The sequence below is a fragment of the Polyodon spathula genome, chromosome 24 (genome assembly GCF_017654505.1).
Source record: "Polyodon spathula isolate WHYD16114869_AA chromosome 24, ASM1765450v1, whole genome shotgun sequence".
Taxonomy (NCBI): Eukaryota; Metazoa; Chordata; class Actinopteri; order Acipenseriformes; family Polyodontidae; genus Polyodon; species Polyodon spathula.
Window position 1 is genome coordinate 16,017,204 of NC_054557.1, and position 15,191 is coordinate 16,032,394.

At 42.1% G+C, this 15,191-nt stretch overlaps 1 protein-coding gene across 2 annotated transcripts; it reads right to left on the bottom strand.

Moving 5' to 3' along the window:
• Positions 1–12,237, bottom strand: LOC121299332 (repulsive guidance molecule A-like). Of its 2 annotated transcripts, none has more exons than XM_041227025.1 (4): positions 11,635–12,237; positions 9,131–9,246; positions 3,313–3,821; positions 1–1,761 (listed from the first exon to the last, which is right to left on the bottom strand). In XM_041227025.1, exons 1-4 carry the CDS (start codon positions 11,646–11,648, stop codon positions 1,042–1,044), a joined length of 1,359 nt encoding a protein of 452 aa, XP_041082959.1. In that variant the 5' UTR covers positions 11,649–12,237; the 3' UTR covers positions 1–1,041. The 2 variants fall into 2 exon arrangements, with proteins under 2 accessions (XP_041082959.1, XP_041082960.1); XM_041227026.1 differs by lacking the exon at positions 11,635–12,237 and adding an exon at positions 9,451–9,617.
• Positions 12,238–15,191: the final 2,954 nt, after the last annotated feature.

Consider the following 15,191-nt stretch of genomic DNA (forward strand, 5'->3'; position numbering starts at 1 on the left):
ATACGAATAATGCCAAGATCACCAAGTGTCTCTGTTGCAAGCTAGCAAGCACAGCCCATACTGCAGAAGATGCTGAACACAATGTGTGTGTCTCACTCTCCCATTCCCCAACAGCATTGTTTAGCAGCACTATTAGTGTAACATGCAATCAGGGGGCCTGTTCAGCCCCAATCCTTTATTTTTTTAATATCCACAGAACTCTTTGGAGAAAAGGGACAGCTGTTAGCAAAGTCTGCACAGGCTTAGTGCTGCCACAAGATGGTAGTGGGCAGCTGTGGTATTGCAACTAAAGCAGTGGGCAGGGATCAAGACCTGTTGTTATTTTTTAGGTTTCAGCTTTTAACCTTTTATTATTATTTTCCTCCTTTACTCATATCACTGCAGTGAACCCTAGCCACCCTGTCCCACACAGAGCTGAGACACCCCGATCTATAGCCATGCTGTTCAACTTGGCAAAACAAAGCAATATCTATTGACCCTGCCAGCCTCAGGGCTCTTCCATGTACAGTATTGCATGAAGGAGCTGTGACTGCTGTGTGGAGCCGCAACCTGCAACAGACAAATCTTCAATAGCAAACAACCTGGCCAACCTTTCTGACTGTTGTTTGGCTGTGGATTCTCACCGAAATGTAAGGGCCTGCAATCTCATCCAAGAGTTTCCAGAATTATTTAAAGTCATCTCCAATGCATTGGTTTTTCTGTGTTTGTTTTGCAAACTAATTGTGCATTAATTCGTAAAGTATTGCTGCAGAAAAGCAGTTGCCATGATTTTGATGACCTGGCAAAGTTGATAGATATTAAATCGTTTGGGACTGGGTTGATCACTATAGTGAGACGGGAGCCCGTTGCATTGCACTGCATTGCCATGCACCGTGCTGCTCTGCTCAGTGCTAATCCCCTCTTTCTTGAACTACATGTATTGGGAGAATGGGATTGTTTTCACATCCTGGAGTTAACTGAGGTATGAGGTATGAAGATGAAGAGCATGTCTCGCAGGTTCACACTGCGGCTTTCATGACAAAGTTTCATGTAAACACCACACTATAGATGGATTAAACAGCACTGAATCCACAGCAGTAACGCAAGGAAGTGAAGGGCCGAGAGCGAGGAAGGGGTGGAGGGCCTCCCGGGTGCAGAGTTTCCCGGTGTCAGGTCCCCAGTCCTTTCGAAGATGTGGAACTTGTCTTTGTTCGAATGCAAGATTTTCATGTCCTCGAAAGCGTAATACGCAGCCAAGGTGAAATTGACGTCGCCTGTGGTGAGCAAGTCAAAGACGCAGGACTGGAAATACAAATCCTCCACGGAAAGTCTCTCCCTGCATTTGACCACGGCTGACTTGTAGGTGAAAGCCTCCATGGACACAGATCCCCTGCTGCCCCCCACAGCGGCCACGTGGCTCTCTGCTGCCCGCGCCCGGAAGGTCCTGAAGTCAATGCGCTCGCTCTGCGGGCAGCCGCGCAGGCACAGGTAAAGGCCCTGGTTCTCCGTGTCCTCGGTGGAGTTCACCACATCCTCGGGCATGCGCACCGCGAACGTCAGGTAGAGGCCGACCTGGCGCACCACGATGGTCGTGCCGATGTACCTGGCCTGGATCTCTATGTGCTGCCCGGGCGTCTTCTCCACGATGCGCAGGGTGTTTGCCCCGTGCCGGTCGCCGCCATTTCTAGAGCCGTCTACGAAGGCAGCTGGCAGCTCGTCAGTTTCAGCCTGGTACACCTTCTGGTCGACGCATTCCGGAAAGTTCTTGAAGATGATCGTTAGCTGTGGCAGAAAACAAAAAGGAGAGTAAGATTCGGCGTGGTGAACTTTTAAAAAATAAATCTGTTGCGCTAACTTTCAGCAGGGAAGAAATTCACACTTTCCCTGTACCGGTGCAGAGTCCTGGCCAAGTTTCAGAAAACGAATGTGTAAAATCAGCCAGAGAGCATTTAAACTTAGAGCAATGAAAGATAATATTGAACACATGGAAAATGTATAAGGAAACAGACACAGGAGAATAAGAATAACATGCAGACAAGGTAAGAAAATGCTAGATTTCTTTGAAAGAATTCTTTAGAAAGCAGAATGAATCTGCTCTTCATTGTAACTGCAGGCCAGGAAGATGTCTTGCAGTCTTCTTATTATTGTGTACCAAAACATAATGATTCTGTGTGCTTTCAAGGGAGTAGGCTTGTTGCTGTTAAGGTTGGAAAGGTAGACGACACAGCTGACTGCTTCATAAAAGTCTGCCAACACACATATCTTTCTGCCCAGTATCCCTGAGCATTTTGTTTCAGCTGTGTCTATACATAAAGAAGCCAAACTAAGCAATTCCCAAAAATGGCAAAGAGCCTGTGGATACAAAGACGATATACTCAAATACTCTGCAAAGTGTAAATGAAAGCACGAAGCCTGTTTAATAAGACTTGGTTCATTTCTTGTTTTGCGATTCCATTTGGAGGCCAGTGGGCCGTTGTCACTTGTTTGACCTCTGGGCCGTGCTTTGGCTTGCTCTGATCTGTGTGAAGGGGAGGGCTAGGGCTGAGTGGAGCTGCAAGATCCTTTATGATTAACCACTTCAGCAGGGCTACGCAGCTCCCTGGTTTGATGATCCGGCCTGTGTTTTTGTATTTCATTCCTATGCCCTAACATTTTCCACAGACTGTATATGTCCAGATAGTAGCCAGAACAGGCAAATGCTGATACACACATACTCACACGCACACACAATGTAATTTCCAGTCAGTGAACAAGCTTACTCTAAATAACAGGCCCTTAACTCAGACATGAAGAGCGGGTATCTGCTATTCTTGTCTCGGTACCATTACTGTCTTGGCTTGCTTGATATTGGATTAATGAACAGTGATTTATGACTTCATTTTAAATTCTGGCATTCCATTTATAAAACTGATGTTACTAACAAAGTCTTAAGCTATTATGGAACTGTTCCAAACATAAGAAAAAAAGCCCACTGCAGGACACCGTGCTGTTGTCAAGTTAAAGAAATAGAACATTACTCAATGCTGTGAGTGACTATGCATAGCCGGGACCAAGTGTATGTCTGAGTTCTGAATGGGAAGCTTGAGTAGCGCAGTGGAGTTGAGTCCTGGTGATCTTTGCCTGGCCTTCACTCCCTGTTAGCTTTGTTCATTGCATGGATTTATAGCTTCTGAAAACCTGTTATGCTGTGATAGCGCTGTTAACCTTAAAGAGAATTTCAGTGTTTCTCTCATTCTGTGACATCACTGAGCATAATGCACTGCTGATATTCGGTGGTTCGCTTGTGTTGCAAAGCACCTTGTGATGCTCTGGACAATGAAGTGATGCCCTCACCTTGCTTGTTGCTGTGGCGAGGGACCCTGGCAGGACCGGGGAGTTGGTGACCTGCACATACAGGTACTTGTTGTCTATAAGGGGCCAGGAGCCTCGCACCTTGCAGGTTTGGAAGTCGTCCCCGAAGGTCCTGAGGTGCGGGTCCCCAAACAGGCCGCAGTGGGTGTAGTTGGGGGGCGCCGTGTGCTTGTGGAAGCTCCGCTCGTAGTGGCAGATCTCGGGGCTGTCGGAGCGCTCCTGGCTGTCCGGGGTGGAGGTACGGGGGCGCGGCTGTGATGTGGGGCCCTCCTTGGAGCAGTTGTGCTGGCTCATGAGGTCCTCGATGCCGTGCACGGCAGAGTGGTAGGCAAGGTCCCCTCGGCAGGTGCGGGCTGTTCTTCGGACACAGTGGGCGTACGCGCGGAGGGCCGTGCAGAACTCGGGGGCCCTCTCGGGGCCTGAGTGGTGAGTGCGGGATGTCGTCGCCCAGAACTCGGAGTTGCACTTCAAGATCTTACACTGCAGGCTCACTGGGGAACAAAAACACACAACACCGTTAGCACCCAGAGAGGGAGAAGGAGCATCTGCTGATGAGAGCTAACACTGTTTGTTGTTGTTGAAAGCCTCAGTTATTACACCATGAAGTGCATTTAGTCTGGTGAAGTCCTAAAACTGCTTTTCAGGACAGTATCAGTGAAATCTAGCTTGTACAGCCCTGTGAAATCCAATCCCTGCTTACAAGGCTTCACTTGTTTTCATGTACCAACTCACTGGCCAAGAGATGCACAGTACACTTTCTGTTCTGTTAGCTGGAATATGACAGGAGTGACTGTAGGATTATTATTATTATTATTATTATTATTATTATTATTATTATTATTATTATTATTACCACAGGATCCTTCAGCAATCCTGTCCTCAATATTTGATTGCTGTTATCAAAAGAAAGGAGTGATATAGTATAATAATGACTTCCACAGTAACTGTGTCATCAAGAAGTACATTTATCAAAGCAGCTACTGCACTGGATTGTACAGCAGTCTCAGAGGCACAATTCTGTGTAAATTAATCTTAATAGTAGATGTAAACCATGTGTGATGTGAAGCTACATTTGGAAAAAAAAAACCCCAAAAAACACCCACTACAAGCAAGAACGAGAGAGTTTGATATTTCTTAGCTCTTGAAATAATAACCACTTAAATTGCTTTCAATGATCAGTATTTAATACGTGTTTGGCCAGCTTTACATACATGGCCTTCCCTCTTTCCAAGTTTTGTAAGCAATGCCAGCAGAGTGCAGGAATGAATCGCTGCTGCATCGCTCGTTTGTTCCATGACAATGGGGGTGCCACAGATCTGCATGGGCTCCGAGCGTTAATAAAAACTAACATTTAAAAAGTCTGGAACAGCTACAAACAACACAGACACAGGGTTTTCACAAACCTTGTGCTCCTTCTTTTGTGAATTTGACAAAAGCACCCAACTGTTTCCAGTTCGAAACCAAATTCCCAAACCGGACTGGTCAGTGTGAAAAATCACTATGCGTTTGCATAGCAGGGCTCTTGAGTGGCCCTCCTTTTTGAACTGCTAATCAGAAGTAATCAGACAGAATAATAGGACGATTATTACTGCCCCATTTGCATGACAAAAAGAGCCACTTCTAAAATTGGTGAATAACCCCCCAGGGATGTAAGAAGACTACTTCTAAAAAAAAAAAAAGGCACTAAAGAATTCAACTCTAGTCTGGAAGAAAGAAGGAGGAGGGCTGGTCTGAAGTCTTTCAATGAAGACAATGCAATTTGCCATTGAGAGGAGACCGACAGAGCAATAAATTACCCAAGTGTAAAGGGATTAGATCGAGTTTCACTGCTGATGCATGGCGGCGGGGCTGGAGAGGGTGAAAGCTCTTAAAGAAACAGGATCCTTTTTTTCTTTCCCTAGCGGTTTGGGCTATACCCCGAGATCCAAGCACTGAAAAGCAAACAAGGGAGGGTGGACGGGGACGGGACGGGACGACTAGCAACTGTGTGACTCAAAAACCTACCTGCCCAGGCCAGGGCCATCTTTAAGGGAAACCTGCATTTCAACAATCATACTCTGCGACTTCAATTACTAACCAGGGTTGAAAGTGTGACTCGATGCCATTCGATCCGCTGGGCAAGATCTTCCAGTCATTGCAGGCATGTATCAAGCGGATATTGGAATGGATGCATTATCACCCCGTAGGTTTCAAAACAAACCCTCTCTTTCCAAAAGAATTAGGATTCACACAAACAAGCTGCACTGCTGTTTAGGTAACCTGTAACAATAGCTGCTAACTATTACAAATGAGTCATGTGCTCAGTGCAGACAAACAAACCTGATTAAACATTATCCCAATTGCAGAATGCACAGTTTACTGAGTAGTGCTGGACAGGCTAGATTGTACTGATTAATGGCACTTTTAAAGATTCCATGAGTGTATAACAAATAGATGACAGCCAGTCTGGATATCTACAGAATGGTGACAGCTACTTTGCTTTGATATCTCTTATAGAATTCCAAGACAAACACCACCCCAAAAAAAAAAAAAAAAAAAACACACCCTTCTATAAAAAGTGGTCTGGTACCAACTTTGCTTGCATTTTTAAAGAAACAATTCCAAGCTGTCTGGTTGGTGGCGGTGGTAATTTTGAAATCTGTTTTCTATAACCATTATAATTTATTGCCATGGGTTTTACAAAGTTGAACTTGTGTCAGTGGTTAGAAGTGTTTCACAATGTGCTTGTGTGTATGTGTGTGCGTGTGTGTGTTTATGCATGTGTGTGCGCGTGTGTGTGCATGTATACATAACATTGCATTCCCTCCTAATCAGACCAATCTAAAGGAAAAAGCCTTGCTGTAATGTATTTACACCCTGATACTTCATATGCAGCCTGTAGGAGCTTGTGAGCATGGTTACAAATACAATATACTTGCATTGTCTCAAGATCCTATCAAAAAACCATAATATTTGGAAGGTCTTGAGATAGATTGCAAAAGCTAGCCTATACAGCACCTGGCCCATGGCTGATAAAACAGTGGTGTGCCAGTGATTCTGAGCACACAAACATTTCAGCTCATTCATCAGTAGTGTTTATGGATACAAGCACTAGTTTTACATCCAGGTTTTTAAATGTTTGTTTCTCTTTAAAGGCTGAGACGAGGGTGTTTAATAGTCTCTGAGCCCATTTCTCAGTGTCGGTTTGATGCCCCCCCCCACCCCCCCCCCCCCCACCACCACCACCCCCCCCCCCCCCCCCACCACACAGCAAGAACAAAAGGCTTTTTATCACCCGTCAGATAAATTCCCATAAACTGATCTTAATCTAAAATAAACACCAAGAAAGGGACACATGCAGGCTCTTTTAAACTCACAGATCCATTTCACTTTGCAAACACAAACTCAAAGCATGTGGTGCTGTTTGAGAGTGTCTGAATCCTTTAAAACCCTCAATATTGTTTTCCTTGTACAGCGTACATTGTTATAGGAGAACAATTCACAATTTGTTTCAGCAAATAAGCTCAAGTTGTGTAAAGTATATAATGGAATTTGTAAGCACAGATTCATCTTTTTTTTTCTAAATTCAGGTAAGGAAGTTTCACTGCTTTTATAACTCTGCAGACCTGCAACAAAGAACACTCAATATTTCACAAGCACAATCTACAAAACTTTCAACAATTTTCCATCCTTACTGCTTAAACTGCAAGGCACCAGACAAACATGAGGCCATTTTAGAAAAAGAAAAAGTTGAGTTTTTCTTTCCGGTGAGTTTGCACATTTCTTTGAAGGCAGGTCAGTTTTCAGCCAGTTCTGTTTTGTATGTCAATTAACTGCCAAAGGAAAAGCTGCACTGCAGATCGACTGGAAACCAATTAATCAAAGGTAAAGACTCGTTTTACACACAATTGACCAAAGCAACAAAGTACTGTTTGACAGAAAGGCTGGTGTCCCAGTACAGACACATCTTTTGGGCTCACAGAGGGTAGGGTCACACATGGTGTCCCGTCCTGTCCTGAGCATCATGTGCCTGCTGCACACACTCCACTGATCAGTCAAGCTCATTCCAAAACAGAGTGTGGGTCAGGAGGGCGTGCCTTTGAGTTACAATTAGATGGGTTTTTTTTATGTTTTAATAAGCGTTTTGAGCTGTGGTTTAACAAGCAGTTAAATGCTTTTAAACAAAAACAAACACAGCTACCTGTTGATTTGATGTGTGGTAATCTAAACTTTTACTACTGACACAGCTCACCGCATGACAGTGCTGACACCAGGAAACAAGCCCTTTATAAATGTAAAACTTAAGAGCCTATAATGGCAGACTTTTACTAGTTGGCATTTATGAGTAACAAAAACAAACAAACATAAATTAGCTTTGAGCGAAAAATGTGTAATGCAGATTTATTTAGGAGAGGGCAGCCCTGTAAATTTGGCATTTTCCAGGAAACTCCAACTCTACTCAAAACCCACTGCATGAGTGGTGCTGTAGGAGCCAGGGCAGTATTTTACCCAGAAGAATTTTAAAGACTTTATAGAAAGGAACAAAACCCGTTCTGTGGAGAAAACTCCCCTCCCCCAACAAAAACATGAGCTGGAATGCACAGGCTCGCTTCTGCCAAAAAAGCATTGTGAAAAACTAGGGGATTCATTGAAAACAGATGCATTTTACTGCCAGATTTACAGCTTTCTTTTGCGTTTGCACTTCAGAAACGTACAAAGGAGTGTTGGAAAATAGCAAAAAGACGTCACCCCAACTGCCATTTCAGAAGCTGCGTACCAAGCGTGATGTTAGCTCTCGCCTAAGTGTGTGACTAGTATCTGCATCCCGTAAGGCAGTGTTCTTCAATGTTATTTTTAATCTAACCCACGCTGGGGTTTGATCAAATGCGATTGCCTGTTAATGCCATAGCGTATTTGAGTTTGTTTTTCAGGATTGCTCTATACAGAGCCTGAAGCTTTCAAGATGATGCAAAAAAAAAAAAAAAAACAACAACAACAACAACAAAAAAAACAAACAAAGAAACTATTTTTTTTGTGGGAAAATAAAGTATTTAAAATAAGTATTCGAGTATTTATTTATTTTCACACGTAATTATCGCCATGTGTGAGCAATGGCAGGGTTAGCCTAGCTCTCTGGAAAGGCAGTATGTGTGTGTGTGTGCACGTTTACTGAGCACTTCGTGTGTTGCGCATTTAAGTGTGTTTAAACGCATTTAACTGAAGATAAACAGTTAGTTACACATCTGCCTCCCGTGTATTAAACTACGGTACCTTTCCAACGTATAATTTATTTTACACCCTCGTACAGTACTATAAATAAGTACATGCCCTGGTCTATCTACGTTGGATACTGTAACATGATGTGATTAATACGCAACAGTTCAGATAGAACCATTAAAATACAATGCATGTTGTAAAACTATATAAAGACATACATTACATCAAATATTTAATAGCGCCTTTTTTTGGTTACATTTATCATAGCAACCGGTACTGTAAAAGAAGACAAACATGTAGTACGCTTGTATAGCCTACAGTATTTCCCAGTCTCAAATTAGCATAGCAATCACAGTAAATAATGCAAGACATTGTAGATGCGCTATTTCAAACTTCAGAAACGTAATGGAACGTATAAAGTCTTTGTACTGTATAGAAGCCCCGCAGAAGAGGGGCTGTGGGAGAGGATGGGGCAGAGGAGCGCTTCAACACTCCTCTCTAGCTGAGAAACACACTCTCTCTCTCTCTCTCTCTCTCTCTCTCTCTCACACACACACACACACACACACACACACACAGGAGGCGGCTGGTTGTATAATCTTACCTGCAGGAAAGATGCACAGAAAAACCGAGAGGATCTGGCCGATTCCCAGGGCTGAGGGTCCTGCCCCTTTCCCCATACCCATCCATCCAGCTCCGGATCGCACCTCTCTCCTCTCCCTGGCAAAGTCAAGACAAGGAGAAGAAAAGTCAAGAGGCGGAAAATGCAATTAACAGATGTTCGCTGCTGCTGCTGCTTCGGGGAGTAATTCCATCAGAGAAAATAAAACCGAGGGAGAAGCAGCAGCACTGGCAGCGGCGATGGGTGGTGCGGTGTGCAAGTAAACCATTCGTTAGGATCGGATCAAAAAAAGAGACACGCACCTGAGAGTTATACCCGCACAGTTCTTAGTTATACCCGCACAATTCTTAGAGTTCTTTGAACACAACAGGGAAACCTACAATCGATCGATACAATCAATCAAGAAGGCGCCTCCCACCCTCAGTCTGCCCAATAGGGATCGGTCCTCCTTGCCCGCAGCCCCTCTGTGGATTCAGGTTACGCCCCGACCTTGCGGAGTCTCTCTCTCTCTCTCTCTCTCTCTCTCTCTCCTCATCGAGCTCCTCTCTCATCCTCATCTCTCTCTCTCGTAGAGAGAGCGAGGAGAGATCTCATAGAGGTGAGCGTCCTCGGTGAGCGTCACACGACGCAATCTCTCTCTCCTCTCTGCGAGCGAGCTCTTGCCACTTCGACTGAGCGATAAAGTTTCAATCAACATCAGCAATAATTTTTTGAAGGGGCGGGGAACTTGCCAAACAGAAAACATGGGTAAGGAGGTTCCTGTTCTACAGTACTGCACGAAAAATACATGTTTTACCCCTCTTTACTCGTGTGGCCTCCGAAATGTAACGACTATTGAATGTTAATGATAATCACATGTTTTATATACCACAAATGTTGACTTCAATAATAATCACACAACACTGGAGATGAGACAGAAAATGCTGCACAGTCATTCCAATTACATCTCCACTGAGACAAGAGTAATAGACTTGAGATCAACAAAGTACTGCATGAAACAAATGAGCTCATTGCAATAGACCTATTTACCTGTATGCTCCTCTCACAAGAATACTAAATATCACATAGCAAAAACAAAAGGAATGAATTAGAAACAGATCTATTATTATTATTATTATTATTATTATTATTATTATTATATTATTGCGCATAGAAAGTATATTATCAGGCATTTAGAATAAGGAGTTTAAAATGTGACACATAGCATTGTGTTTCCACTGTGCTGACAGGTGATAATACAATGACAATAAAGCTGAGCTCCGGCATGGCAGCATTCTTCCAATGGGTGGCGCTTTCAATATCTGCAGTTGGGAAGAAAGACTCCTCCAGCTATTTCTGACAAAATGCAACTTTACACCACGCCAAATCCACATGTCTTCCCAGAGCAACCAAAGAGAGTCGAGCGCCCATTAAAATCGCAGTTTGGGTAAATTGGTTCCACCTCCGAGCAATTGAAATGCAATTACACCAACAGGCAGCGATCAGATTCGCATCAAAACATTTCCAAGTGCCCATCCTTTACCTTTTAACCGCAAATATTCGAGGTTACAAAACACCGACAGACAATGACCAAACATCTAAACAATAACACAATAATTAAAAAAAAGGGAAAGTCGTTTAAGTTCTCCTATGTCAGCGCCGCTATTTCTTGCGCCTCTGTTACACTGCTCCAAAAAAATATCAATACGAAATACTGTGAAAAATCGAACCTGACATGGGGGTTTGGTGGAAGCTATAAACGAAGAGCAGATACACAGCCAACTATTATAATATGCGCAATCGCGGAAATCAGCAAAAAGCTTTCGTGAACATTACTCTTCTTTCTAGATACTGCACAATGCGATTGGAAAACACACCGCAAATGAAACGCTACATCTCCGAGTCGAACGATCATCTTTATCATATTGCTTTTTGCTATATACAGTCATTTTTAATAATTATTATGTATTTATTTATTGTCGTGTTCATAAAATGCCATTGCCAGCCTTTTGGTTAAAGCACAGCAAATAATATTTATGTTTCTCAAACAAAATGTATTCAAATAAGATACACTTTTGGTTAAATACGGTTATTATTAGATGTTCTAAAAAAAGGCCAATATATTATTTAGAATATTAAAATATTTGGTGATAAAGAATAGTTCAAGATTTAATAAGAGAAATGAGTATAGGTTTGAAAAAAAAAAACATTAAAACACAGTATTTGGAAAAAGAACAACAACAAAAAAAGACACATCTTCACGAAAGTGTGCTGTTTGAAATAAAAGGTTACTGACACATCTTCACGAAAGTCTGCTGTTTGAAATAAAAGGTTATTGACACATTTTCACGAAAGTGTGCTGTTTGAAATAAAAGGTTATTGACACATTTTTTTAATTTTATTTTTTATCCATTGTTTTTTTAAAACAGCAGATTCAAATAAAGGCAAATGTCCAGGCTACACTCTCCCATTGCGATCACGGACTCGTACCCGCCTCCCATGCTTACCTTTGCGGCTGCATGGAAATGTACAGTCCGGCTGGGGTCCGGGCTCAGCGGCGGAACTGAAGAGGTGGTGCGGAGAGGACGGAGCCTGATGTACGGAACCAAAAATAATGTTGAAATAATCCTGAATTTGTATTGTCTTCAGCGTGGTAGAAAATACAGTACCCGTCCCTGCATGATTTGCAGAAGCCGTATCTCAGCAGCTGACTGTGAATTGAAAGCGATTTCCCACCAGAGCACTTGTTAATAGTTGAGATAGAGAAACACACACATGATTTGACAACTGCAACCTGTGCGCGCTGAGCTACGGGGGGGCTTTTGCTTCCAGAATGACTAACTTGGATCTCTGATTCTGTTTAATTAAGAATGCAGGCACCCCTAGTCTCCGTGCCCACTTTTTTCGTCTTGTTCTAGCATTCTGAAAAAGCCGTAGTGATGTTTGACGCGCCGGTACAGCTCTGCTGCTGCACGGCAAGTGCGCACAGGATCTACTGCCTGCCTGCCTGCAGCCTGCTCTCCGGCGTGAAGGGGCTAGTTAAAATTCAGAGTGTGTGACAGAGGCGCACAGAGCTAGGCTCAAGCTACACACTGCTCGCTCCTGCATCTGTGTCGCAATTAATTTGCAATACAACAGCGAGTGTCACCCGTAGCTGGAGAGGGAGGGAATAATGCTGATTTTATTTAATGGGTTAATAAAATAAATAAATAAATGCTAAGGTTGTTCAGTGTTCATTACATTTTATGTGGTTGTCTTCTGATGCGCAGTTTTTTTAAAAATACATTTAATTTAATATGTACCGAGCCAATCATATTAAACACGACTCGAGTACTCTTCATAGCACTGGAAATAAACAGCAACTCATGCCAGTAAAATAACTTTATGTTAAAAATGTAATCAGGAGTGTGCGGCCACATCCCTGGACACATATACCGGTTGCAAATGGCTATTGTTCGAACACATGCAGAACAGAAAGCGCAATTTTATTGCGCACTGTATGATAAACAAAACGAGATTATATTCTAGATTCTGTTGAGATTATATAGTGTGTCTATTATGTAAAACTTCCAGAGCTGTTCCGTAGAGTTCCATACAGACTGTAGAGTTTATAATGGCATTCTATTGAAATTAATTACATATACCTATTGGCTAAAAACAGTATACAAAAAGACGAGTGTATCAAGCATCAGGGTCTGTCGAATGCTTGTCTATAACACGTTTTAAATGGTAAAATATAAGTATCAGAGATAATGGGTTCGAATTTAATAAACGAGTTCCTCAGGCTACAAGAAAAAAATAAATATCTATAGAAAATATTAACTAAGATATCCTGTATCTGAGCTGACCAATAATAATAATAATAATAATAATAATTATTATTATTATTATATTATTATTATTATTATTATTATTATTATTATTATTAATACATGTAAGTGTAGCCCCACATTACAGCACACTTATATAAAAAACTATATATTTGAAATGAATAAGGAGAGCAATACATAGCTAATGTAACATAATGAATTATACCCTCCTATCATGCGTGAAAAAAGGAAGGTGTCCCTTCCACACTTAGATTAGACCCTAATATCTCTCCTGCTGTCAGCTAATAGAAATGTCACTTACTCTTAAGTAATGGACTAGCCGCACCACATTTTTGTGTTATGGGTACGGGCGCAACAGTAACTTTCAAACACATAAAGTATCGAACACCTCGACTGGGGGGGGGGGGGGGGGGGGGGGGGGGGGGGGGGGGGGGGGGGGGGGGTCCCCTGAAGCTATGATTACTGCTCATTTGCATTACACAGGAGCCGAACCGCCTCGTTTTCCCTTTGCTTTGCCTCACTCTGTGCCAGCGCTCCACTTGAATGATCAAGACTGCTGGCAATGCAAATTGCAGTGCAGCCGCGCAGGTGTGCTGAGCGAGGAAAGGGGAAAGCGTTCATGTGTGAGAGGAAACCGAAAACTCCGCGTTCAGTGTCAGCCGCGGACATCCCTTTGTGTAATGCGGATTACTTCATGTAAATTCGGTGGCATTTCCTCCGATAAACTGAAAGGGTAACTAACAGATACAACCTGGTGACATTCGGCTTCAGTGCGTGCGCTGGTTTGGACATTGCGCTAGCCTACGAGTGCGTTGAAAACCCAATATAGTAATATTTAGCTTTCAGTCTTTAATAAAACGCTAGTTATAATAACCAACACCCAACCTTATAACTCCATCCCAAAGTGGGGTCCCTTCACGTAATGTGTATTGCATACAATATTGGATTTCTACAGAGGTGGGGTTTTAACAGAGATAATGACACAACATGTTACACCCTCACATTTACTACAGTGAGACCTGGCTGTTCCACTGGCTTTGTTCACTATACAGGACATGTGTTCTCAGTTTGTAATAAAAAGATATGTAACCCTGCATAACCTATTCCTAGTGCAGTCTGTTGTGGTCACTCATAGGTCTGGATTCTCAAAGCTATTTACTCTGAACTGTCATTAGCACGATTCTTCCAGATAGCAGACACACACCCAATAAAGCTACCAACCCAGAAATAAACTACATTTAATTCAGGGACTTCTTTAAGAAAAGAGAATGTATTAATGACGATTATGAGTAAATAGCTTTAATAATTTAGCCCATAATATTCTAATGACATCCATGTTTTCAATGTTTTCACATTAATTAGTAAGTTAATTAGAAAATTATATTATTATTATTATTATTATTGAATATAATAATAAAATAAGAAATAATAATAATACAACATTCGTGAAATTTCTTTCAAAACACCCTTTGTCTTCACTGTATATATATATATATATATATATATATATATATATATATATATATATATATTAGAGAGAGAGAGAGAGAGAGAGAGAGAGAGAGAGAGAGAGAGAGAGAGAGAGAGAGAGAGATAGATAGCTATTTGTAATGTAAATGTTTCCAGATAACTCAGTGTACATCCAGCAGAAGCGTTTATTGTGTAATGGTATTGATTTCATCCTTCAGTAGCACAAGCTGATCAATATTTTTATTATCCTAAGTGAAATCTTTCTTTTTTCACCTCTAGTTTCGCTTTCCCCACTGGAATGTTAAAGCTGAAATGTCGTGAAACTATTTCCTAGCAGGTTTGTATGGTCTTCAGTAACACTATGGATTGTAGATTTATTTTTTGCTAGCTTGCCTCCTTTGGGGCTGGGATTTATCTCACTAAAGCAGATCTATTTTTTGCTTTGATATATAAATACTGTACACAGTCCTCCAGCCAGCATCAGGGCCATTGGAAGCATAGTGTGGTCTCCAGACTTACTTTTCTCAGTGCTGCTTGCTTGTCACCAATATCCACCCAAAGTAATTTCAAACCTGTTGGTGACATTAGTTAAAAGTCTAGCTCATGGCCCAGATTACTGGATAAATGAAGCTGCATGAATTGGTGATAGAGAGCACCAGGATCCATATCCCAGATTAATGGCGGTTTGGTTTATTCCAGTCCTGCCTCTCTTGATTTCCAGTCACTGTTTCTCTCAACGCCCTTTCAGACAGATTAACACAGCG